The sequence below is a fragment of the Euprymna scolopes genome, chromosome 26, assembly GCF_053919585.1.
Source record: "Euprymna scolopes isolate OS-2025 chromosome 26, ASM5391958v1, whole genome shotgun sequence".
In the NCBI taxonomy this organism is placed as follows: Eukaryota; Metazoa; Mollusca; class Cephalopoda; order Sepiida; family Sepiolidae; genus Euprymna; species Euprymna scolopes.
Window position 1 is genome coordinate 42,976,999 of NC_136507.1, and position 24,753 is coordinate 43,001,751.

Consider the following 24,753-nt stretch of genomic DNA (forward strand, 5'->3'; position numbering starts at 1 on the left):
TCTCTATCCACTGCGCCATGGGCCCCAAATAGACGTTGAATCTCTACAGTTCCAGGTGAGCATTGTCTGAAGATAGTAGTTTCAATCTTACTCAAGGCCAGCCAGAGGCTTACTTGGCCAAAAACGTGGTGAGACGGCGACTATGAAAGGTAGTAATTGCTGAAAATGCAGTTAGATTCGGAGTTCCTATCCTGTCGCTGTTACCACTTGACGAAGGCCAGAGGAATAGTTGGCCGAAACATAAAGCAACAATTAAACAGATGAGGATAATAGTCCACAATAAATAAATTAATAATGTCAAAGATATTTAATAATAATATATATATATATATAGCAAATATTGGTGGCCTAAATATTTCTGTATAAACACTCGTACATCTGTAAAATGATTCAGATCTTTGTCTACTTCGTCGTATGGTTTTATTGTATTTATAGTTGTGGAAATAAGATGGTCATGGCACCAAAATGATGTCTATTGGGTTGTTGAATGTATATATAGTATATAGACATTGACAATTCTTTTGTCACTATTTTCCAAATCAACACAGACGGATTTCAAAGTTTAAGTTCAATTTACAATTAAACTTCAAGTTCATTGACAAAGACAGAGATACATTAGCTGTAAGGAGTTGGTTGGTGTATAGCTTGCCAACAAACAGGTGTCAAGATGTCAAATCATGCTCACGGCTGTGTTTGCTCTCTCTACTTGTTTAGTTTTCTCTAATATAGTCACAAATCAACTTTCCTGGAATTCTAAACATCAAGCATTACATTCTTTTCTATTTTGGATTGCACAAGTCATAATTTCTGACCTTAGAATGTAAACAGTGCTTTGTTTTCATTGTAATTACAATTACGGTGATTTTTATGGGACCAAAAATGTAGGTCAACTACATCTGGAATGTACGTGTGCACACCTCTGCTTTCAAATGTACATAGCTACGTCTCTATATCCAACATTGGTTTTGAATTCTGTTGTGGTCACTTCACCCTTTTGACTATGCTAGAGAAAGGTATGAATTGAATGATACTATTTCTTTGGCTTTCAATCAAATAGTAGGGTAGATTATACAAGTTTAGACTCCCTGCATGAGTACCTTACAGATGGTATCCATTATCTTTCGGGTCTGAAAGATGACCGCAAGCCTTTAAATGTTTAGCGCTGCCAATACTTGCTTCAATAATTTACAATCTATCTATATTGGTATATGACACATTTTTCTGTAGATAATAGGACTGTTTTTTATTTGAGGCTGTTTACAGCTTTATAATATTCTAATACTATTTACATAACTTTATCAAAATCATCACTAAATTGTTTTATTTTTCATTACTGACCTCCACGCTAATAAAGAGAATTTTGTCTATTTCTTTACTTGATTTAAAAATAAAATTCTGAGACTATAGTTACTGACTGAGGTTAGTATTTGTAATATATATATTATAGTTTCTTAACTTTGATATTGATCAATAATCATGAGTTTTACAAGAAAGTATTGACTTGAAAATGACATCATAAAGGATGAATGATAGCTTCTGATAACTTTTGAAAAACAAAAATGAAGCTCATCTTGTGATGTCATCCATTTACAAGTTTTTAATTTTCCATCATTGTGTCTCATATTGAGGTCAGATGTTCATTTATGATTTTGTTTGGTGTTTCCTGACCTTAAACAATAATTAACAATTGACAGTGGTGAGGACACCTTGCTGCTACGAGACAGATGTACAGGATGCCCCCAATCCCCATATAAGTAGCTACCATTATACATGGGGGATTTTTTGTGGATGGTATAAAGTAATTGTATATTATATATCTATTATTTATAATTAATGATTTCCATATATTAAATTTTATACTAGGTCTGCTTAGATTGACTCAAATGTTGTGAAAATAACTCAAGTTGAGAACAGTAACCTGAATAATCCAAATACAAATAATCAATCTAAAAAATTCAGAAACCTAAGTGGTTTAATTATATACAGATTGAACCTACTATTTGATGAGGGTTCATGAAAGAAATTACTCAGAAGTTTTAAACAAATGGTGCTGTTATTCAACACCATTTTTAAATGTTGCAGCTATAAACATTTCTTTTAGACTTTAAACATTTACACTTCTACACAGTATACCGTTCAATATGGAATAACTGTTGGTGATTAGCAATTAATTTTACACTGATTTACAATAATTCAAAAAAGTATTAAATGTTTCAAATTTTCTTTGGCAGCTGGAAGATACTGTACGCAATATTGTAATGCGTTATGGAAGTCGCTTATGGAAACTCCGGGTGATGCATTCAGAACTGAAATTTACTATCAGGTTAGTTTGCTCCTTGTGTTTTTTTTTCTTTGATTATGTTAAAATTCTCTACTAACACAATAAATATAGGCTCTAATATCATTGGGCATGAAGCATGCATGACATTTTTGATTTTTATGAGTGTATTTATCAAAATATTACTTTTACTAGTAAACACTTATGGATTAAAATTTATAAAGTCAAATTCTACTAGATTTCATATGAAGCTTTATTGACAAGATGTGTCATAGGAGGATCAAAATTATAATACCACTGTTAATATCAGTAAATACTTATATATTCTAAAAAATATTGGTAGAATTTGCACCAAACTTTGCATGAAAAACCCTTGGGATACCAGACAATTTATATGATTAATAAAGCCCTAAAATCTGACTTTTTGGCTAGTAACATATACTGATTTGTGATGCAAATATATTTTGCTCCATTTTGTAAATTAGAAACTTAAAAATTAAAATTTATTGTATACTTTGATAAAATTATTGGACTTTTAATGTTATTAAGAAAACAAGTTCCAAAATCCTCATCATATATGAATCTGGAGATTCTATTGTTGATATTGATATTTTTAGTCAGGATTTTTTCTAGAAAGAGATCACTTACAGGAGAGACCATGTGAAGGTTGTCAAAACCCTGAGTGATAGTGACTTTTGTGGAATAAACTGGATTTGAACTTGGAACAGTCCGTGTCATTAACCACTTATCCACCGTCACCTCCCAGTTCCAAAATGGAGAAAAATCCACTTTTTTCTTTTTAGAATAAAAATTAAACCTATTTTCTTTCAGATTACATTCCAGTGGTAATAGTTTTCCAATCCGATTAAACGTTACGAATGAAAGTGGATATTACCTGGACATTTCTTTATACAGAGAAGTTACTGATGCAAGGACAGGACAGGTAAGTTTACTTTACTTTGTTTGGAAGCCCTATATATAAATTCGACTTTAGTAACTTTTCTATTTTACCATTATTTTCTAGGTGATGTTCCAAGGTTACGGTACCAAGCAAGGACCTTTCCATGGTCTACTGATTAGTACCCCATATATGACTAAAGACCATTTGCAGTTGAAGCGTTTTCAAGCTCAGTCGAGTGGAACAACATATGTCTATGATTTTCCTGAAATGTTCAGACAGGTAAGAAACATTGTTTTTCTTCTCCCAAATATTTCAACATTTACTTACTCTTTTTTTTTTTTTTTTTTAAGTAACAATAACTATTTCTACAATATACATTGAATCCACAAAAAACAGGATATGTTATTGGTAAATTTAATTTGCATATCGACATAGGAAATTATAAAATGAGTAATTTTTGCTTTCTGTTAAATTTTCAATTTAGAAAAAGTCACAAGTATTTTGTATTATTTAGATTATTCAAACTACTGTTCTCATCCTGAGTGTTATTCTCACAGTGGTTCGGCTGATATGACTCCCAATTTTCTTCAGGTATATCTTATCAAACTTGGGAATCTGTACAGAATTTTGAGCATTTCCTTTATTTTATTCACAGAAGTAGTATGCTCTTGTTCCGTTAGCCATGATCATATTTTAAGTGATTCACAATTGTATTACTATCAATTGCACTGGGGATTGAACCTTCAATCTCCATAAGACTATCATTTAGAATTAAGTTTTACTATATTATCTGTTATGCCATAGTCTTTGTGGACAATTATTTTTCTAACAAATAAAAGTAAATTTATTTATTTATACAAATAAAAATTTTCTTAAGCTAATTTGAAAACATGTAAAAGAAACAGTGCTCAGTTGTATCTAACAGCACACATGTTCAGAGGATGAGAAGGATTGAAACAATAGATGGAATAAAGTAATTCACTACAATGTGTTATCAGTTGAGAGAGAGAGAGCAGTAAATGAGTTAACAGTAAAAAATTTATAACCTCAAATATCTTTACTTGAAAAGTAAACTATGCAATCTATTTTCATTTATGTAGCAATAAAAGTTTGATTCTATTGAATTGAAATGTTGATATCCTTCTTCACGCATGTACTATTCCTCACTTAAGAGATTGACAATGAGGAAAAGGTGAACAGCATACATATTCCTCCTGATTTCCTTTATGCAATCATCACAATAAATGATTAAAATGTTTGTATTCTTTTAAAAATGTAACTTTAAAAAAAAAAATTATTTTCAGGCTTTGATGAAGTTATGGCAGGAACATGTGAATCAGTTAAAAGAGCAAAACACTAGCATTCCATCGGATGTTTTCGCTTACATCGAATTGGTGCTCGACAGCCATGGCCAGATCATTATGCAGAACCGATTACACGGAGAGAATGAAGTAAGTTTGGATGCAGGGTTTCATCTTTTTTATTTTTATTAAAAAACATTTATCAAACTCATCACGTAGAAAAATGATGCTATAGTACCTTTTATTTATTTTTTTGTGTTGTCAAAGAATATTTAAAAATTGAATTCTAGCTTGCATTGTTTGAAAGACAGCACAGTCATGGAATTGGTTAGCCAAATGCTTTATTTTGACTCGATTCTTGTTTCTCAAATTGTAAAAAATTTAAATCTGGCCAAAGAAATCTATTGCTAGTAATAATTTCTATATACTGAACATTATTTATAGCATTTTAATTGTAAAAAGAACAGAAGTGTATATGCATGGAGGTGAGGTTTGGCCAGTAAGGGTTGAAGATGTGTAGCATGGAGGAAAACGATATGATAATGATATGATAGATGTATAATGCAACTTAGAAAGATAGGCTGAGAGCTGAGGGAAATATTGGATCGGGATAGTATGGGGAGATCTGTACAGGACAGGAGGTTTTGATGTGGTCACATTGAAAGAAAATTGGGTTGCGGTGGGACAATTGAGATAATAGGGTCAGCTACAGGGAAAGGCAAAGGAAAACAAGGAAGTGATGGAGGTGGACTTAAGAGATAAATGGAGGTCTTGTCAAAGATGGGTTGGCTTGAAAGTCGATTTTTAAGTGCCATCCAACACAGGAAAGCTTGTAAAATGAACAGTAAACTGATGATGATAATGAGAATATGTTTTTCAAGACTTAGTGACTAATGAATGAACTCAAATTTGATTTTTAAAAATTTGTACCTGATGGAAAAGTATTGAACTCTGAATTTGCTCTGACTGAAATTTATGCCAATTTCACATTTCTGATAAGCAAAGATAACATGATCCATGATTTGAACAGCATTTCCATCTGAATGAGCATGTGTGAAAATATCAGCAGCATCCAAAGGATGGATGGCTAGCAAAAGAATTAGCAGCAGTAGTGTTTTAGCACATATGCAAATTAGCAAGTGTGCACGGGCTTGCATCAGAATAAAAGGAAAAAGAACAGCATGTGGCTGAGGAGAAAGAAAAACATGTGCCGGATGAGATAAACGTGTGGCCCCATAGTGGCGAGAGACTTCTAAGCTAGTGTCAAAACGGCAGATTTTGTTCAATTCATAGCAAATGAAATAAACAGTAAAATAAAAAAAAAAAACAGTATTTAAGCCTGATCAAATAGTGTTAGCCAAAAAGAAAATAACCTGAATCAGTACCCTGGCAGGACATAAGTCTGTCGCAATTATAATCCCAGTTTGTTCTAATGTCCACATACACGCCATTTCCTTTAATCATCGCTATTAGCCAATACATTTTCTGTTCATTAGGGGTTGGAAGTGATTTATTTTTAGTCGATAAAAAAAAATCCAGCCTGTGCTGACAAATTTATTTAATTAACCATGTCATCTATTAACTTTAGCCTCGTCTTTTTGTTCTTTTTTATGCCTTAATATATGAGATTTTAATTTTATATTTTTTCTACAAAAATTTTATTTTTTCTCCTTTAGTTACATCTCACAGTTGATTTATTTTTTAATATTATATTAGTGTAGTTTCCTATATATATATATATATATATATATATATAATCATGAAATTTAATATTTTTCAATTTTTTTACCTTAAAAAATCTCTTTAACTATTTTCGTTTTATTGCATTTAATTTCTATCAGTTGAGGCTATTTACTTATAATTCTAAACAGTCTCAAAACTTGTAATAAAAAAACAACTAAAAGGAATGCATGCATACCGCAGCTCTGCTGTTTAACAGTGTTGACAACCATGGCTCTCCAAATTGTAGAGCCATGGTTATCTCGGGAAGACAAGTAAAGATGGTAGTTTCCCGTTGCTTTCCATCTTGATTCAGGGAGTGTATCACCTCCCATGAATTGAACATGTCCCCAGATACCAACCTAGAAATTTTTATGACTCTGCGTGGTACATACAGGGCCTAACCTTCTTAAATGGTCATCCATCTGATATTAGTCAGGCTTATTGTTGTTTAACTTCAGTGATCTGGTGATAATTGGTGTGTCAATGAATATTGCTTAATAAATTGCAATTTTTATTTTGTAAAATTCCTTGTTTCATGTTGGAAAGATATGTGAATCTTGTATTCTGCTATTTTGCCATTTATTTCAAATCACAATTTTTGTATCATTACTGAGTTTGTTTTTCATTTGTAGGTTGGAATGGTTGCTTGGAAAATGACTTTAAAAACTCCTGAGTTTCCCAATGGTAGGGATATTATAGTGATAGCTAATGATATCACGCACAAAATCGGCTCATTTGGTCCTCAGGAAGATTTTCTCTTTAAAGTAAGTAGCAAATCTTCATGTTTGTTTTTTGATTATTACTTTTTAAATATCTCTATTGTGTGTAACTTGTTTAGCAAAAGATAATCTTAGTTATTTTATGTTGGTTAGAAATAAGGGATTTAGCTGTCTTTTTTATTTATTCTTTTTTATTACATTTTCACCCCAAACAAGGCACATTGCCACTTTGGTGTAGGGGGCTACTATCAGGGTCAGCAACTACTGGGACACTATGTAGGGATTTGGGCAGCAAGATGCCGGTTCACATTGCACTTGAACTTCTGCATGTCAATACAGTTAGGGAAGCAGGATCCTGTAATAGAATTCCAGAGTCTAGCGGTTCTGGGGAAAAAACTACTGGAGTAGAAAGATCTTTTACATCTAGGGATCTCTACTGTGTGGGGGTGGGATTTAGCTGCCTGTCGGGTTTGTCAAGGGTGTCTGCGTCGTGGGGCCACAAGTGTCTGCAGTTCGTCAGATCATTCACCATTAAAATACTTGTAGAACAAGCAGAGGGATGCAACGTTTCGTCGATGGGACAGAGGCTGAAGCTTAGATGCCAGTTCAGGACCTATCAGATTTGCGACTCTTTTTTGAACCTTGTCTAGGAGCGAGAGACTAGTAGTAGACGCACCAGCCCAGATGTGACAACAATACTTCATACATGGGCGAATGGTGGCCTTATAGAGATACAGGATACTTTCAGGTGTCAGTAGTTTTCTAGCACGGTAGAGAGAGCCTACCTTTTTTGCAGCGGCCCTGGCAATGTTTTCAATATAATTGTTCCAGCTCATGTTTCCTGTGAACGTTAGGCTAAGCAGTTTGAAAGATGTACTCTCAGACAGGGAGTCATTGGCCATTGCTATTGGTGGCAGAGAAGGTTTCTTGTAGTTATTGACACTGCATGAGCTCTACTCAACCTCTTTATCCAGTAACAATGAAATAACAATGTCCCTAATCCACTTTGAGGAGTGTAACTATTTTAGCAGATATAACCTCTACAAAATAACCCAATAACATTAACTAACCACGCGGGGTCGCAGAAATACCTGGATCAGAACCCAGGCGCGGAGCAAACCCTCTCAGTGGTGACGGACCCAGTAGATCTTTCCAGATCATCCGTCTAGGAGAAGGAAAACTCTGAAACCAAACCAAAGAGGAGGGAGGCCTCTTCAGTCTTGGATGACAACCTTCCTAGAGCTGGTGACTCAATCAAATTACCGGTTTGCAAACCTAAAATGCTTAAGGAGTAGATAGGTCCTGCCTATCGCCCATACTCCTTCTTTGCCTATTAGTCAGGCGCAGAGATACTATCACAGTGATTCGACAGAAACACCCAGTGGTAGATCTTGTTTCTTGTCTAGGGCAATGAACGCCGTTTCCCCACTCCCGACACACCCCACCCCTAAAGCTGGGCACTTGAGAATGCTTGAGTACCACATATGCCTGAGCAATTAGATTGGGTTGACCTTCCTCCGAAGGGTTGAGGGTACCGGATTGACAGTTACTGGCTGCTGTTTCCGACTGGTAGTACAGGAGCCCTAACTCTTTGGTAGCGCTTAGAGCGGCTGCTCCATCAACAGTTGAATAATATCGGGATGTTTGCAGTGCCATGGCGCGCATGGAAAGGGACCCTGCACTCATCCCCGGTGGGCTTTCCTGAGGCCACAGTCCTAGTTGATGGAGGGTCAGCTGATGGTCTACTTGTGATGCATGTGTGATATTCTGCATAACCTCCTGTTCGGCTTCCCCTAACCCAACTGAAACTCGTTAAAAAAACATGATGACAGTACAATCTAAAAATAAGCTTAAACCAGGCTTAGGGTCAAACAAATCCAACTTGCCTCCTCCCTTGAGGCTTGCATTCACAAATATCCGTGGGCTTAGAACTAATTTAGCTGATGTTGAAGCATTTCTCCTAACAAATACCCCGGATATCTTAGCACTAAGTGAGACTAACCTACACTCCTCCATCCCCTCTAACTACTTTAACATGCCTGGATATCTCCCACTCTGCCGTAAGGACTCTGACAGACATATGCACGGACTTGGAGTTTACATTCGTAATACCCTTCCCTTGACTAGAGAAACAAACCTAGAAACGGATGATCAAGCCTTTATGTGCTTTAGACTAATCATGCAACACAACATTAGCTACTTTTACTTTCTCTACCGCTCTCCCTCGACCCAAGACTGCACCATAATAAACAAAGTATCTGACAGCATAGACACAGCACTCTCCTTCGACACTAGCGCCCAAGTACATGTATTTGGCGACTTTAATGTCCATCACAAAAACTGGCTTGGATTCTCTACTTACACAGATGCAGCAGGCAGCGCAACTCATAGCTTCTCTGTATCTCACTCCCTAGCGCAAATTGTTACTTTTCCAACCCGCTTCCCTGATCAGGAAGAACAACACGCATCACTATTAGATCTGTTTTTGACCACAGTTCCTGATGATTGTGTAACGAAAGCCGACAGCCCACTTGGGAACGCTGATCATGCGGTGATAATGGTTGAAATCGCCCTAAACTCTAGACCCAAAACTGAAGAGCCAGTGCTCAAAGCAACGAGATATTATAAAAAGGCTGACTGGGAAGCTATCAGAGATCTTATCAGAGACGCCCCATGGGGAAATATTTTTTCTCTTCCTGCTGAACAGTGTGCAACCGAGACCACTGAATGGTTCAAAACTGCAATCGAAGCGCATGTTCCCATGCGGAAATTCTATAGCAAGCCCCACTCTCCCCAATGGTTTACTTCGACTTGCGCAACTGCCATTGCTCAAAGGCAGCATGCATTCCGCAGGTTTAATCGACATAAGTCCAGTTCAAACAGACAGAAGTACATAGAAGCTAGAAGTAACGTTAAGAAAGAAATAGCGACAGCTAAGAGGGAATTTACGGAAACCACGAAAAAAACGCATCGAAGCACAAAAACTAGGAACTCGTGACTTCTGGAAAATCTACAACAGTGTAGTAAATAATGGGCAATCAACAATTCCCCCATTAACCAACAATCACGAGGTTCTTTGCTCAGCAACCGAGAAGGCTAACATGCTTGCCAGTCGGTTTGCCTCAAACTCCACACTGGACCCTCTAAACCACCCCCTACCTCAATTTCCTATGCGGACAGACGCCACGCTAGACGACCTGAAAATCACCCCTGCTCAGGTGCATGCTATCATAAAAAACCTTGACACTTCCAAAGCATGTGGACCCGACCTCATCCCAGCTGTGCTATTAAAAAAGTGCTCAGCCGAAGTAGCTCCAGTTCTCTCCAAACTCTACAACAAATGCCTTAATGAATCTTGCTTTCCGAGCTGTTGGAAAACTGCTTCTGTAGTACCAGTATTCAAGAATTCTGGCGAAAGAACTGACCCATTAAATTATCGCCCTATTAGCCTCCTCCCACTTTTTGCCAAAATATTTGAGACCTTAATTAACCATGCTCTAGTCCAGCACCTTACAGATGCTAAACTTCTGACCGACCGTCAATATGGATTTAGACAAGCCCGTTCCACGGCAGACATCCTCACTGTAATCTCTGAACGCATATACCATTCACTGGACAAAGCGGGAGAGGGACGAGCGGTAGCTCTAGATATATCTAAGGCTTTTGACAGGGTGTGGCATGAGGGTCTCCTCAGGAAGATTAGATCTTACGGTATCACTGGTAGAATACTTAACGTAATTAAATCCTTCTTAGATAAGAGAAAAATCCAGGTTGTCCTCGACGGTCGTACATCTAAACAATATGATATAAATGCAGGAGTGCCCCAGGGATCTATCCTGGGACCTCTGCTGTTCCTGATATTCATAAATGACCTCCCCGACAAGATTGCCTCTGAGATGGGGATATATGCTGATGACACCACACTCTATAGCAGGCACGACAGGAAAACAAACGAACATATATCTAAAGTAATGGCAGAAACACTAGAGGATGACCTCCAATCAGTAGTGGAATGGGGACAAAAATGGATGGTAACGTTCAATGCCACCAAGACAAAACTGGTTTCATTCAATAATTACAAGAAACCTTCTCTACCACCTATAGCAATGGCCAACGACTCTTTATCTGAGAGTACGTCTCTCAAGCTCCTTGGCCTAACGTTCACTGGAAACATGAGTTGGAACAGTTACATCGAGGGCATTGCCAGGGCTGCTGCAAGGAAGGTGGGCTCTCTCTACCGTGCTAGAAAACTTTTAACACCCGAAAGTATCCTGTACCTCTATAAGGCCACTATTCGCCCATGTATGGAGTATTGCTGTCATATTTGGGCCGGTGCATCGGCTACTTGTCTCTCGCTCCTTGACAGGGTTCAAAAGAGAGTCGCAAATCTGATAGGCCCTAAACTGGCATCAAAACTTCAGCCTCTGTCCCATCGTCGAAACGTTGCATCCCTCTGCCTGTTCTACAAGTATTATAATGGTGAATGCTCTGAAGAACTGCAAGCACTTGTGCCCCCACGACGTGAACACTCTCGACAGACCCGACAAGCTGCAAAATCCCACCCCCACACTGTAGAGATCCCTAGATGTAAAAGATCCTTCTACTCCAGTAGTTTCTTCCCCAGAACTACTAGACTTTGGAATTCCATTCCGGGTCACTGCTTCCCCAACTGTACTGACATGCATAAGTTCAAGTGCAACGTGAACCAACATCTCGCTGCCCTAATCCCTACATAGTACCCCAGTAGATGTTTCCCCTGATAGTAGCCCCCTACACCAAAGTGGCAATGTGCCTTGTTTGGGGTGAAAATGTAATAAAAAAAAAAAAAAAAAAAAAAAAAAAAAACAGTTTAGTCTTGGCAGTATTGAATGTGACCATCCATTTTTGTCCCCATTCCACTACAGATTGGAGGTCATCCTCTAGTGTTTTTGCCATTTCTTTAGATATGTGTTCATTTGTTTTCCTGTCATGCCTGTTATAGAGTGTGGTGTCATCAGCATATATACCCATCTCAGAGGCAGTTTTGTCGGGGAGGTCATTAATAAATATCAAGAACAATAGAGGTCCAAGAATAGACCCCTGAGGCACTCCCGCATTTCTATCACACTGTTTAGATGTTCGACCATCGAGGACAACCAGGATTTTTCTCTTATCTAAGAAGGATTTAATTATGCTAAGTATTCTACCAGTGATACTGTATGATTTAATTTTCCTGAGGAGACCCTCATGCCATACCCTGTCAAAAGATATATCTAGAGCTACTGCTCTGCCCTCCCCCGCTTTGTCCAGTGAATGGCACACACGCTCAGAGATTACAGTAAGGATGTCAGCTGTGGAATTTTTTAATAGAGGAGTTAAAAACAGTAATATAACAAGGCAAATATCTTGACAACTAAATGCTAATTTGAGATTGGATCGAGATTAGATTGGGACAAAACATTTAGACAATGAGGGAGTGACCTTTGGTATGAGAAAAATAATGATGTATAGAAAACACATTCAAACAAAATGATTTAGAGAATTTTTTTTTTTAAACCTGGAATAATTTAGTCAAAATAGTGGAAACAAAATATTTTCACATTAATTTGCTAGAGATCAAATGGCAATAGGTCAGTTGTACTCTAAAGTCTATCCTGCTATGTTATAAAACATATTTCAAAAGAGCAAATGTAAAGAAATTATTTGACTATCAAACAATTTCATTATTATATTATGTGCTTTGATTGGACTATTGTTCTCATCTTGAGTGTTATTTGTGCAACGTTTTGGTTGGTTTGGCCTTCGGTTGGTATCTTGGAAAAGAAAGGAGAAAAGTTACTGGTCCTTTTTTTTTTTTTTGTATTCTTGGAGTTGGTCTATTTATGTCTGTGGTTTTGCATGTGAAAAAAAAATTGGTTACCATAGGGGAGGCAACTCTATTAAAGATCGACTGGGGATTATCTCCCTTCCATCGCCCAAATTTAAAGGATGTACGATTTTTGTTTATTCTACAATTAGACCAAACTAACCAAAACGTTGCACAAATAACCCTCAAGATACGAACAATAGTCCAATCAAAACAAGTAATATAAACAATCAGCTCTCATCTTAAAAAAAAAAAAAAAAAAAAAAAAAAAAAATTCAGAACTGTAATTCCATTATTAGTTGAAATCTGCTCATAGACTTGAATTGATGAGTTGTAGAGGATTGAAGGGTTGCTTTGTCCTCAAAGAATAATTAACACAGGATTGCCGAGATATGATACAACCAAATACACATTTATTTACAGGAGCAATACAATAGTTAGAAACTGTTCCATATTGTTACAAGGTGTAAGAAAAGTACTTGTGTGTGTATAGCATGCAAGAGTCTTTGCAGCAAATACAGGAACATTGTTTTCGTGTATCCACATTGTTCTGTGTCCAGGGAAGAAAAGAAGATAAAGTAGAAATGGATATAAAGTGTTAATGCTTCTTTGTGACAAAATTGTGTTGTCGGAATTAAAGGGCGATTATTTGTTTGCCTTATTCTCACAGGTTTTGTATCCATGTGCTCACAAATGCAATTCCGAAATATCTAAAAAAAACAAATTATCAAAAATATCTAAAAATTATTTTTCTTGTAATTTTGAAAAATAAAACTCCAAATAAAATCTTGTTTGCTAATTTTTTATTTTATATGCAAATTTCCATCTGAATTATTTTGCTGTTTCAGGGTGCATCTGAGCTGGCACGTCTCCACAAATTACCAAGGATTTATTTGGCAGCTAACAGTGGTGCCAGGATCGGTTTGGCTGAAGAAATAAAGCATCTCTTTAGAGTTGCTTGGGAAGATGAAGCCGATCCCAATAAGGTGAGGTATTTTTGTCAACACTAAAATAAATCGTAATCACAATAAAACTTTGCCATGACTACAAACTAAAAAAAAAAAAAAATCATTGTGTTAAAAATATTTGAAATGTATTTATCAAAATAGAAATAATTGATAAATGATATGCTAATTATTTTTCAAGATAGAAATTATATTTAAAATATGATCGAGCTAAAACTGGCAGAAATGAACAATTATTTCTTATGGTCCTCTACAACATTCACCATGGGTTATTTGTGATTAGTCTTCTGGATATAATTGTGGACAATGGAATTGTTTATGCCAAGTTTTAATCCTGTCTGGTCGATTTTGATCATTTATGCAGTAATACTGTTCAGAAAATAATGAAGGTACATTATCCCTTTGCCATTGGGTAAATAGCAACATTAAAAAAAAAAGGTTAAAGAAAATATAACTTTCTTTTAAAACTTCTCTCATTATTTTTTATGCATTCTCTCATCTCTGTTAATCCTCAATATATGAATATGAAAGCAAATTTAATACAACCTATGCAAGTTCACATCAAATCTGATGTAAGGTTTGTAAGTCTGTTTAACTTGAAATATTCTTCCAGACTCACAGAAAATCCCATTTTCTTTATTATAATTATAGATTAGATGATGGGTAGTCATAGTGATTTAGTTAGACAAAAAAGTTGTATGAATTATGAAACTTAACACTTTTATTTACATATAAAAGTCGGACAATGATAATAAAAAAAGCTGCTTAATTGATGATGAATACTTTCAGTCTGTTTACATCTGAAGTATAATTGCCGCTCTATTTTGTTCTCATTACACACTCATTGTAAATAGGATCTAACTAACACTTAATTTTTTTTCTTTTTTAACTGAAAATGTATACTTGTAATTTTCTTTTATAGTCTCAGAGTTGGGAGACTCAAGGGAGTTAACTCTAGCTTTTCTATTTATATGGCCCAAGGGAGATAACTGAACACTTCTATACAAAAAATCATCTACGAAAATTTACTGTCCTACGATCATAACGAAAAAGCTATTGACTTTTGAAACATTTTTCATGAAATAAAAAAATATCCTTAAACAGAACTATTTTATATTAAGATCAAAACAATAATAAACAAAATTAACAAAGTCAAGTTAATTAATACAGAATCTTTTTTCACATAAATATGCAAAGTAAACTTTATCGAGATCCCATATACATAAACACTATATTGAATAGATAGTGTGGCTATTGTCAACTTTCATTTAGTCATCTAGAAGGCAAATTGATTCTTGGTTACAATCTGATTTTTGATTATTTATAGTTTTATAAGTTTTATGTAAATCTTTTACAAACACATAAAAATGGTTAAAAACTTGTCTGAAAAAAAAAAAATGTTTAAATTTTAAACTCTTATGCCAACAAGATAATATTGATTTTCCTTTTAACTTATCTTTCCTAATGAAGGATATTTTGTAATTTAAAGTTATGCTGAACAAAAATATTGATATGTTCAAATGAATTACAAGGTTTGTAGAAAAATGTATAGTTACCAGCTTGCCTCATAAATGAAAAAGTAGGTTTGAAACAGAAATTACAGGAAGGATAACACAATAGCTAAATATCAGATTTGTCTATTTTCTTATAAAATTGTAAAAAGATGTTTTAATAAAATAGGTGTATAACATTGAAATTTGAATGCTATATTTTTTGCACCTGTGGGATTGTACTACGCAATTTTGTAATACTCAGGAAAATATGGCATTTGATATTAATTACAGTTTTATTCTTTTTTTCATAATATTAATAATAGAATATCCACAAGTCTATTGTAATTGTCAATTTAATTTTAATTTACAATATGCATCGTTTTTATTTCAGGGTTTCAAATATTTATATTTGAGACCAGACGACTTTAAAAAAGTGAGTGCAGCAAATGCAGTTAGAGCAGAACTGATTGAAGACAATGGAGAAGCTCGTTATAAAATCACAGATGTAATCGGTAAGAAATATAAAGAATATAAATATCAGAAGTATATGCAAATATTTCATTAAATAAAGTGAGAGATTCTGTGTCTATTTGATCTTATATGGGGTGGAGCGATAAAATTGTCGCTCTAGAGAAAACGATTCCATTTGCATTTGATGAAAATCGGTTTTCTTCTAGTTGCAGACTGTCTACTAGTTGGCCTTCTATCATGTCTGAAAGTGGCACAATGTTCAATGAGCAAATTCGGAGATGCACCGCTGTACAACATGCTCTCCACTGATCCAAGTTATGACAACAGGACGCTTTCCAGCACCCTCGAAATTCAAACCCAGACAATTCAACACTTGAGGGCATAGTTCAACAAAGTTTCCAGTCATGGTTACGGTCTTTGGTGTGGGTTCAAGTGATGGCCATATCATGCCATCTCCCATCTTTGAAGTTGGCTTGGAAGTCAACATCAAAATGTACCTGGATATGCTGGTACAATCAGGTAGCCACAGGCAGACCTCAAGTGGGGTAGCAGGACTAGGTACTGGCCCACAAGTTCAGAGACCCAGGTTTGGCTTCAGAAGTGGTATGACTTTGTACTCTTCTCTCACCATCCATCTGAACCCGCTGAAGTACTTCGTTTGGTCATATGTCGAGAACATCACCAACATGACCTCCCACAACACCAAGGCCAGCCTGATCGCTGCTACTTGCCGAGTATTCACCGAGCTCTCACCGGCACTTGTGGAAAAGGCATGCTCTCAGTTTCGAACCGGTATCGAGGTGGTGATTGAGGTTGAAAATGGCTACATTGAATAGATGTCAGCTCTACTACATAATCAAGTTACCTGAATTGATTTTTTCAATAAGTTTTAAAATAAAGCTATAGTGTTCTTTTTTTAGGATGACAAATTTATCATTCTACCCTTTATATTATTTTTCCTATTGAATCCTGAGATGAGTAATTTGTATGTTTATTTATTTGCAGACTGTTATCCTATGTTATAAAACAGCTATGAAGATGAGGATAACAGTCTATTTGATCTGTTGATCATTCTTTCTAAGATTATAAACTGAAGTTGATTTAAAATAAATAGAAGAATTTCCAAAATTTGTGTCATTAAGTTGTTTTCCTTTCAAACAGATGTGGAATGTCTATTTTATTCAAGGAAATATGCTTGAATGAACAAATGCTGCTTAACTACACTAACACATCTGCGCAAAATCTTTCTTTTTAATTGTTTAGGCTATAAAATAACTAGAATTTATCAAATTTTATTCTTTTATATTACTAGTTTATATAGTAAATACTAAGATTTATTTCTGACAATATATTATATATATCACTTTTGTTGATCCTCTGTTTGAGTGGGTAATACTTTTAAATAAATGGTTAATTTAGTTTATGTGGCTGAAAGCAAAGAAACAAAAGAAAAAGGAAGTAGAGTTTGCATATCTTTAAGTATTATTTAATCTTGCAATGACTGTTTGACCAGGGATTTGTACTTTGATGGAACTTGGTTATTATAATTAATGTATTTAATGACAAAACATGGGCAAACAAATTATATAAAAAGAGAACAATAATGCACAATTTATTCAGGAAATTTATAACAATTTGTATTCTAATGTTATACGTTAAATTTTCCATCTAAATAGAAATTTATTGTAGAAGGAAGTCTTTCATTGTTGGTCAATAATATTGCCATGGTGTCATTTTAGATAAAGGAAGTGTATCATATTGACTTATGTCTTTGATAATGAGAAATTCTACTTTATTAGCTAAACAATCTCAGTTGAACCATAATGGTTCAATTGGAAAAACTTGTTTCTTTTGTTCTAAATGACTTTTTTTAGTCCTTTTTTTACCAATTGACTAACTAAAGAGCTATTGTATTTGTTAAATTTGACAGAAAAGGTGTCTATGTGTTTATAAACACAATTATTTCCTTTTTAATTAATCAGGTGACTTATTTAGTTTTTTGTAACCCTAGCTGCTAAAAGGTCATGTGACCGGTTTTGCAGACCTAGTTGTGAACAAGGTCAGAAGAGACGTTGTGAGCTTGTCTCTGCTTTATAGTTATTTTCATGGCAAGTGCTCATCTGAACTCCAATCTATGGTTCCCCCTCGCCAAACTTTCACGAAAAACACTAGTCTAGCTGAAACCACTATCAATAATTTCCCCCACTCTAAACGTAGATTCCATGAACAAAGCTTCTTTCTTAGAACTGCACACCTGTGGAACTCTATTCCATTTCCCTGCTTTCCAGCTGACTAAAATATGGTTGTCTTCAAGTCCAACATACACAAGTTCTTAATGAGCTATTCCGTTAAGTAATCCAATTTACCTTTCTACTACTAATGATTACTATGATATTGTCCCATTGACTACTGTACACTCTTTAACCTTTATCCTCGTGTAGCCTCTGGGCCTTGATAAGTGGTGGCTCCTTTGTAAAAAAACAAAAAAAAACTTGTGTATCCAATTAGCTTATTGAAATTTTGAATTTAATTTTTTTTTTTTTTCCATATCTTAGATTTCCAACAATTTGAATGTTATTATTTGGTTTTTGATTGAAAGTAATTTAGGAATAATAGATAAGAGTATATTTATTCAACTTTTTTTTTTTTTTTTTTTTTTACAGGCAGAGAAGATGGAATTGGTGTTGAAAATCTCCGAGGATCTGGCATGATTGCTGGGGAAACTTCACAAGCTTATGATGAAATTATCACGATCAGTTTGGTGAGTAAATTTTAAAAATGAGTTTTTTAATAATCTTTCTTTGATTAATAAGGTAGGACTTTGGACCCTTCCATTAACAAAATCTGTGTAACTGAATATATATGTATATAGTATAATAAAAAATAAACTGTAATTGCAACTTCTCTTCCAATTTTTGGATTTTGTAATTCATACCCAAATGTATTTAATTTTCTTTTGGTGTATTGATGACACAGAATTATTAAAATTAGTTAATCTGCGTGAATTACAGTGTTTCAAATTAGTGGATTAAGTTAATTCAGTGCATCACTGAATTTAGAGAAAAGAAAAAGCAGTTTCTAAATTATTTCAAATTGACTATGGAAATAGCCAGAATTTGTGGAAGTTAGAGTAATTTGATAATTTATGTTCAGTTTAACATCTGTTTTACATGCTGACATGTTATGGATAACTTTTAGAAATTAACTTGCAAACTAACCTATTTCTTGCCAGGTCCTTTTTTATCTCTCTTTCTCACAAGTCCATCTTTACCACTTCCTTGCATATTTTCCTTAGTCTAACCCTGCTAACTGACCTTGTTATATCAATTGTTGTCCATCTACTAACCCCTATACTACCTAAATTTAATCCTCCTCTGATGTCGTCAGATCTAAGTCTGTCTCTAAGACTAATATTACCCATCATTTTCATCTCTTTTCTCTTCATGTAATGCATATCTTCAACCCTCAGAGGCTGTGTTTCATTTCCATACATTATCACACTGAGTACAAATGTCTGATAAACTCTTCCCTTGGTTGGCAGTGATAAACTGAATTAAAAGAATTAATTGTAAATTTCTTTCCATAAAATAAATCTATTATAAATTATTGAAAATTATTTAAGTCAACAAAAGCAAATCTATCAAGCATCAAATCTGAAGATATTATGAAATTACTCAATGAAATAAGGGAACTAATGGAAGAGTTAAAAAAACAAATTATAAAACAAATCAACATTGAAAATAAAGATTACAAAACTGAACAAAACTCCCAAACCAAAACTCAACCCAAAAGACCCACAAAACCCCAAAATGCTACAACACCCATAGAAACAACCCCTCTCACCGAAAAAAAATAAAACAAACCCCAAAAAGCGCCCATGAAGGAAAAGGAAACAAATCCTCAATCAACAAAAGTTAAAACCAAAATAAACAGACAACGTTCAATTTCCAGACCAAGAGACTCAATCCAAAACAAATTTGAGGAAATGGACATAGAAGAATGAAGATTAGATACCGACTAACAAAAGTCAAAAACGAATACATAAAATCTAACCATAACCCAAAAAATCATCCAATGGAACTGCCGGGGCCTAAAACCTAACATAAATGACCTATTACTTATAACAAACCATCAACCAGCCATCATATGTCTCCAAGAAACCTTTTTAAAAGCTGGAGATAAAATAAATATAAAAATCTACAAACAATACAATCACATCCACAATACCCAACAGAGAGCCTCTGGAGGAGTATCTATTCTTATTAGAAATAATATTCCACAAAGTAAAATAGATATAAAAACTAATATTCAGGCCATTGCTGCAGCCGCCACACTACACAGAACTATAAATATCTGCACTATATACAGGATCTAATAAACAGAGCTGAATGAAATAATAAATCAGTTACCCAAACCTTTCTTACTGTTAGGTGACATTAATAGTCACAGCGATATATGGGGATCTGCATATTTGGATAAGAAAGGAAAAAACTCTTGAAAAAATTATTAATGGCAATGACTTGTGCATATTAAACAATAAATGCAACATGTACCTTCATCCCGCTTCAAGCACCTAGTCAGTACTAGATCTTTCATTATGTAACCCCACTATCTTCATGGACTATGACTGGAAGGTTCTTGAAGATTCACAGGAGAGCGACCATTTTCCAGTGGTTTTAGCAAATCTGAAAGAAACAAAAAACCATCTCTTCCAATGGAAAATAAAAACAACAAATTGGAAGGCATATAAAATAAAAATGGCAACAAAATCTCTGTGGAGGAAAACCCAAATAAATCTATAGAATACTTTTCTAAAACATTACTAGCCATTGCACAAGAATATATACCTAAAAGTAGCAGAACTAACAAACAAAGACCCTGGTTTAACGATGAATGCCAAAAAGCAATTCGCTAACATAAAGGTCCCTTATGAAAATTTAACTCCTAACCAACAAAGCACAATCGAAATCTTTTTAAGCAAAGAAAGAGCAATAGCTCATAAAGTTATCAGAAAAGCTAAAAGGACATCATGGAAAGATTATATAAATAAGATAAATTCAAATACAAACCTCAAACAAATGTGGAACAAGGTAAGGGAAATTTTCGGAAAAACTCACCCTCACCTTTAAATCATCTACAAAACAATATTAAAATAACAGATAAAAAATATAGTACATCTTTAAACACACTCAACAATATCTCTGCAAAACACGGGAAAACTACCCAATAGCTAGAAACATACTATTGTGATCCCCATCCCTAGGTCAGATCTATGAAATTTCAGACTAATTGTGTTGACAAGTTGTCTCTGCAAAACATTAAAAAGAATGATGAATAAACGCCGGGACTGGTATTTGGAAACCAATCGTTCAATTGCCAACATACAAAGTGGTTTTAGAAACAAAAGCAGAATAATGGAAAACATAGTCTGATTGGAGACCTTTATCAAAGAAGCATTCATTAAAAAAGAACATGCAATTGCTATCTTTTTTGATTTAGAAAATGCTTATGATACAACATGGTGAGAGGGTATAATAAAAACCTACACAATCTTGGATTAAAAGGCAGACTAGCTATCCTAATAGATTTTCTATCTGATAGAAGTTTTAAAGTAAAAATCAAACCAACCCTATCAGACACTAAACACATGAATAAGGAGTCCCACAAGGATGTATTTTATCATTTACATTCTTTAATAAAAAAAATCGATGCCATTATAAATTACCTAAACAAGGAGATAAATGGCTCCTTATATGTGAATGACCTTGTAATCTGCCATAGATCAAAAGTATTCAGGCCTCAGAATGCCAACTACAGATGTGCATAAAGAAACTAACACAATGGACCACAGAAAATGGCTTTAAATTTTCAACAACTAAAGCTAAACGTGTCCATTTCTGTAATCATAAGAAAATACACAATGACCCTACTCTCAACCTAAAAGGAAAAAAATTGAAATAGGTGACCAACATAAATTTCTGGGATTTATTTTTGACAAAAAATTCTCCTTCATCATTCACTTAAAATATATAAAACAAAAATATTTAAAAAACCATACAACTATTAAGGGTTATAGCAAATACAGAGTGGGGATCAGACTGCTCATCACTTCTAAAATTATATAGAACCCTGGTAAGAGCCAAACTAGATTATGGAAGTTTGGTACTCTTGCATAATATGACCCGAATTCTCGTGATTTCCTGTCAAGCCCAGATTGGATGAGACCGGCAATTATCGGTGTCAGCCGAGTGTTGTTCAAATGTTGAAACACTAATTCGGCTTTAAAAAGTTTTATTTTTTATGTTTTTAGTAATTTTTTATTTTATGATTAGTTATTTTTAATGATTTATTAAATTTGAATATTTTTTTTGTACTTACATTTCTGGGAGTTTGCTTAGCCAATGAAAAATCGATATGTAAATGAAAGCAGACAACATTCGAATTGGAAGAAATCAACTGAACTCCAAAAAAGCTGACAAACAACTATATTTTCAGACTCGCCAAACTGGAAAAAATGACAGGCAAGGAAATAAATCTGTGCATGCTAGAAAAACAAATGGAAACGCTGATGCAGACAGTCTCATATTGTCAGGAAAAGAAATTGCTTTCGCGTGAGCTTCTGGATACATATTTACTTGAATTTATGTAGAAACAAAAATTTGGAATCAATCCTTTTTGTCTCCATCAGAAATCACATTTCCGAAAGCTACCCGGTTGGGGAGGGGGGGGCTTCCTTCCATTTCCTCTACCCCATCACCTCCCTCTTTGCTGTTAATGGCTGATCAACAGCCGACCGAAGTAAAAGATTCTTAAGGAAATATCCTCATCTCAAGAAAGTTCTTCCCTCAGCAATTAACAACCGTTAAAAAAAAAAGATATCACTATTTCTTGAAAAAAAAAAACATGTTTTTCTATTTCTGTGTAATCCCCTCCAAAAAAACAAAAACAAAAAAAAAACAGGACTGAACAAAAAGTCTTGAAAAAAAAAAAAAAAACATGAAAAAAAATTGTTAAAGAAAAACAAAAATTGTACTTACACCTAACATTTATACGGGTAAACAACCTTTTCTTGAAGATAACAATATTTACATAACTTGCTGTTGATAAATATTTTGCAAAAAAAAAAAAAAAAATAAATACTAAAATAAATTAAATAAACATATTTGCGTTTTTCAAGGTAGGTTTTTTATTTATTTTTTTTTTTCGGTTTGTTTTGCTATTTCCCTTAGTCTGCGTCTGTTATGCCACTCGGCTGACACCGATGATTGCCGGTCTCGCCTGATCCGGGATTGACGAGAAATCATGAGAATTCCGGCCAAATTATGCAAGAGTACCGGAAGTTTTATATATGGTTTAATCAGAAAAAGTTATCTTAAAACTCTAAACTCCGTCCATCATACAGGATTAAGACTTGCCTTGGGTGCATTCAAACCCTCTCCAATAGAAAGCTTACTAGCCCTGAAACCAGGCACGGGGGGAAAACCCTCTCAGTGCTGATGGACCTGTACATCTGATCAGGTCATCCATCTAGGAGAACGAAAACTGATTTGTAAACCTGTGCCACTGACCTCATACGTCTTGGCACAAAACGGGGAAGGGAGGCCTCCTCAGTCCTGGACAACAACCTCCCTAGAGCTGGTGACTTGATCAAATCACCGGTTTGCAAACTTAAATTGCTTAAGGAGTAGATAGGCTCTGCCTGTCGCCTGGCTTCCATACTCCTTCTTTGCCTATTAGCCAGGAGAATAGGTGTGCTACTGGAGAGGGTCCAAAAGAGTCGCCAACCTAATAGGTCCTGAACTGTCATCTAAACTTCAGCCCCTGTCCCACCGACGAAATATTGCATCCCTTTGCATGTTTTACAAGTATTTTAATGGTGGATACTCTAACGGACTACAAGCCCTTGTACCCCCTCGACGAAAATACCCCCAACAAACCTGACAAGCAGCAAAGTCCCACCCCTACACAGTTGAGATCCTTAGATGTAAGAAAGCCTTTTACTCTAATAGCTTCTTTCCAAGACTTTGGAATTCTCTTCCAGTTTCCTGCTTCCCCAATTATACTGACATGCAGAAGTTCAAGTGTAATGTGAACAGAAATCTTGCTGCTAAACTTTCTACATAGTACCCCTACAACTTAGGTCCCTGATAGTAGCCCCCTACATCAAAGTGGCAATGTGCCTAGATTGGGGTGAAAATGTAAAAAAAAAAAAAAAAGGCTGAAGCCTATGAACACCACACTAAAATTGAGGCATGAAAAATTAAGCTTACAAGTTTATCTAAAACTCAAATCAAACCCTCAAAATTCTGCCTATAAATGCACTTTCAATCCCAATTATACATCTATTAAAAAAAAAAAAAAAAAATGCAGTTAAACCCTTTGGTCTCTACATGAGAGAAATGATAAAACCACTTACCGACAACTCAATAGATCAAACCAGCATCCATGAGGAAAATCTCCCAGAACTCTCACCTTTTTTTAATTTTTTTTTATTCAATTTTCACCCCAAACCCTTGCCACGTGCCACTTTGAAGTAGGGGGCTACTATCGGGGATATAAGTTGCAGGGATATTATGAAAAGAGATGAGTAGCAAGTCTGTTCACATTACACTTGAACTTCTGCATGTCAGTAAAGTTGGGAAAGCAGAAACCCAGGAAGGGAGTTCTAAAGTCTAGCAATCCTGGGGAAGAAACTATTGAAGTAGAAGGCCTTCTTACACCTAGGGATCTCTACTGTGAAGGGATGGGATTTGGCTGCTTGTCGGGTTTGTTGGGGTATTCATGTTGAGGGGGTACAAGTACTTGTAGTTCATCAGAGTATTCACCATTAAAGTACTTGTAAAACAGGCAGAAGGATGCAACATTTTGTTGATGGGACAGAGGCTGAAGCCTAGATGACAGTTCAGGACCTATCAGGTTGGCGACTTTTTGGACCCTGTCCAGGAGTGAGAGACAAGTAGTAGATGCACCAGCCCAAATGTGACAAGAGTACTCTATATATGGCCTTATATAAATGTCATCAAATAACAAACTATACCAAAACATTGCCTGAATATAC

At 35.1% G+C, this 24,753-nt stretch overlaps 1 protein-coding gene across 7 annotated transcripts in view; it reads left to right on the forward strand.

Moving 5' to 3' along the window:
* The window catches only part of LOC145247998 (acetyl-CoA carboxylase-like), a 248,546-nt gene that overhangs the window by 201,046 nt on the left and 22,747 nt on the right, over window positions 1-24,753 (forward strand). For all 7 annotated transcript variants that reach the window (XM_080109676.1, XM_080109675.1, XM_080109673.1 and 4 more), the window contains 8 exons: window positions 2,232-2,323; window positions 3,110-3,221; window positions 3,303-3,458; window positions 4,484-4,630; window positions 6,835-6,966; window positions 13,615-13,752; window positions 15,616-15,736; window positions 18,359-18,456. In XM_080109676.1, coding sequence (XP_079965802.1) covers window positions 2,232-2,323; window positions 3,110-3,221; window positions 3,303-3,458; window positions 4,484-4,630; window positions 6,835-6,966; window positions 13,615-13,752; window positions 15,616-15,736; window positions 18,359-18,456 — 996 coding nt within the window. The remainder of the gene's footprint in view (window positions 1-2,231; window positions 2,324-3,109; window positions 3,222-3,302; window positions 3,459-4,483; window positions 4,631-6,834; window positions 6,967-13,614; window positions 13,753-15,615; window positions 15,737-18,358; window positions 18,457-24,753) is intronic.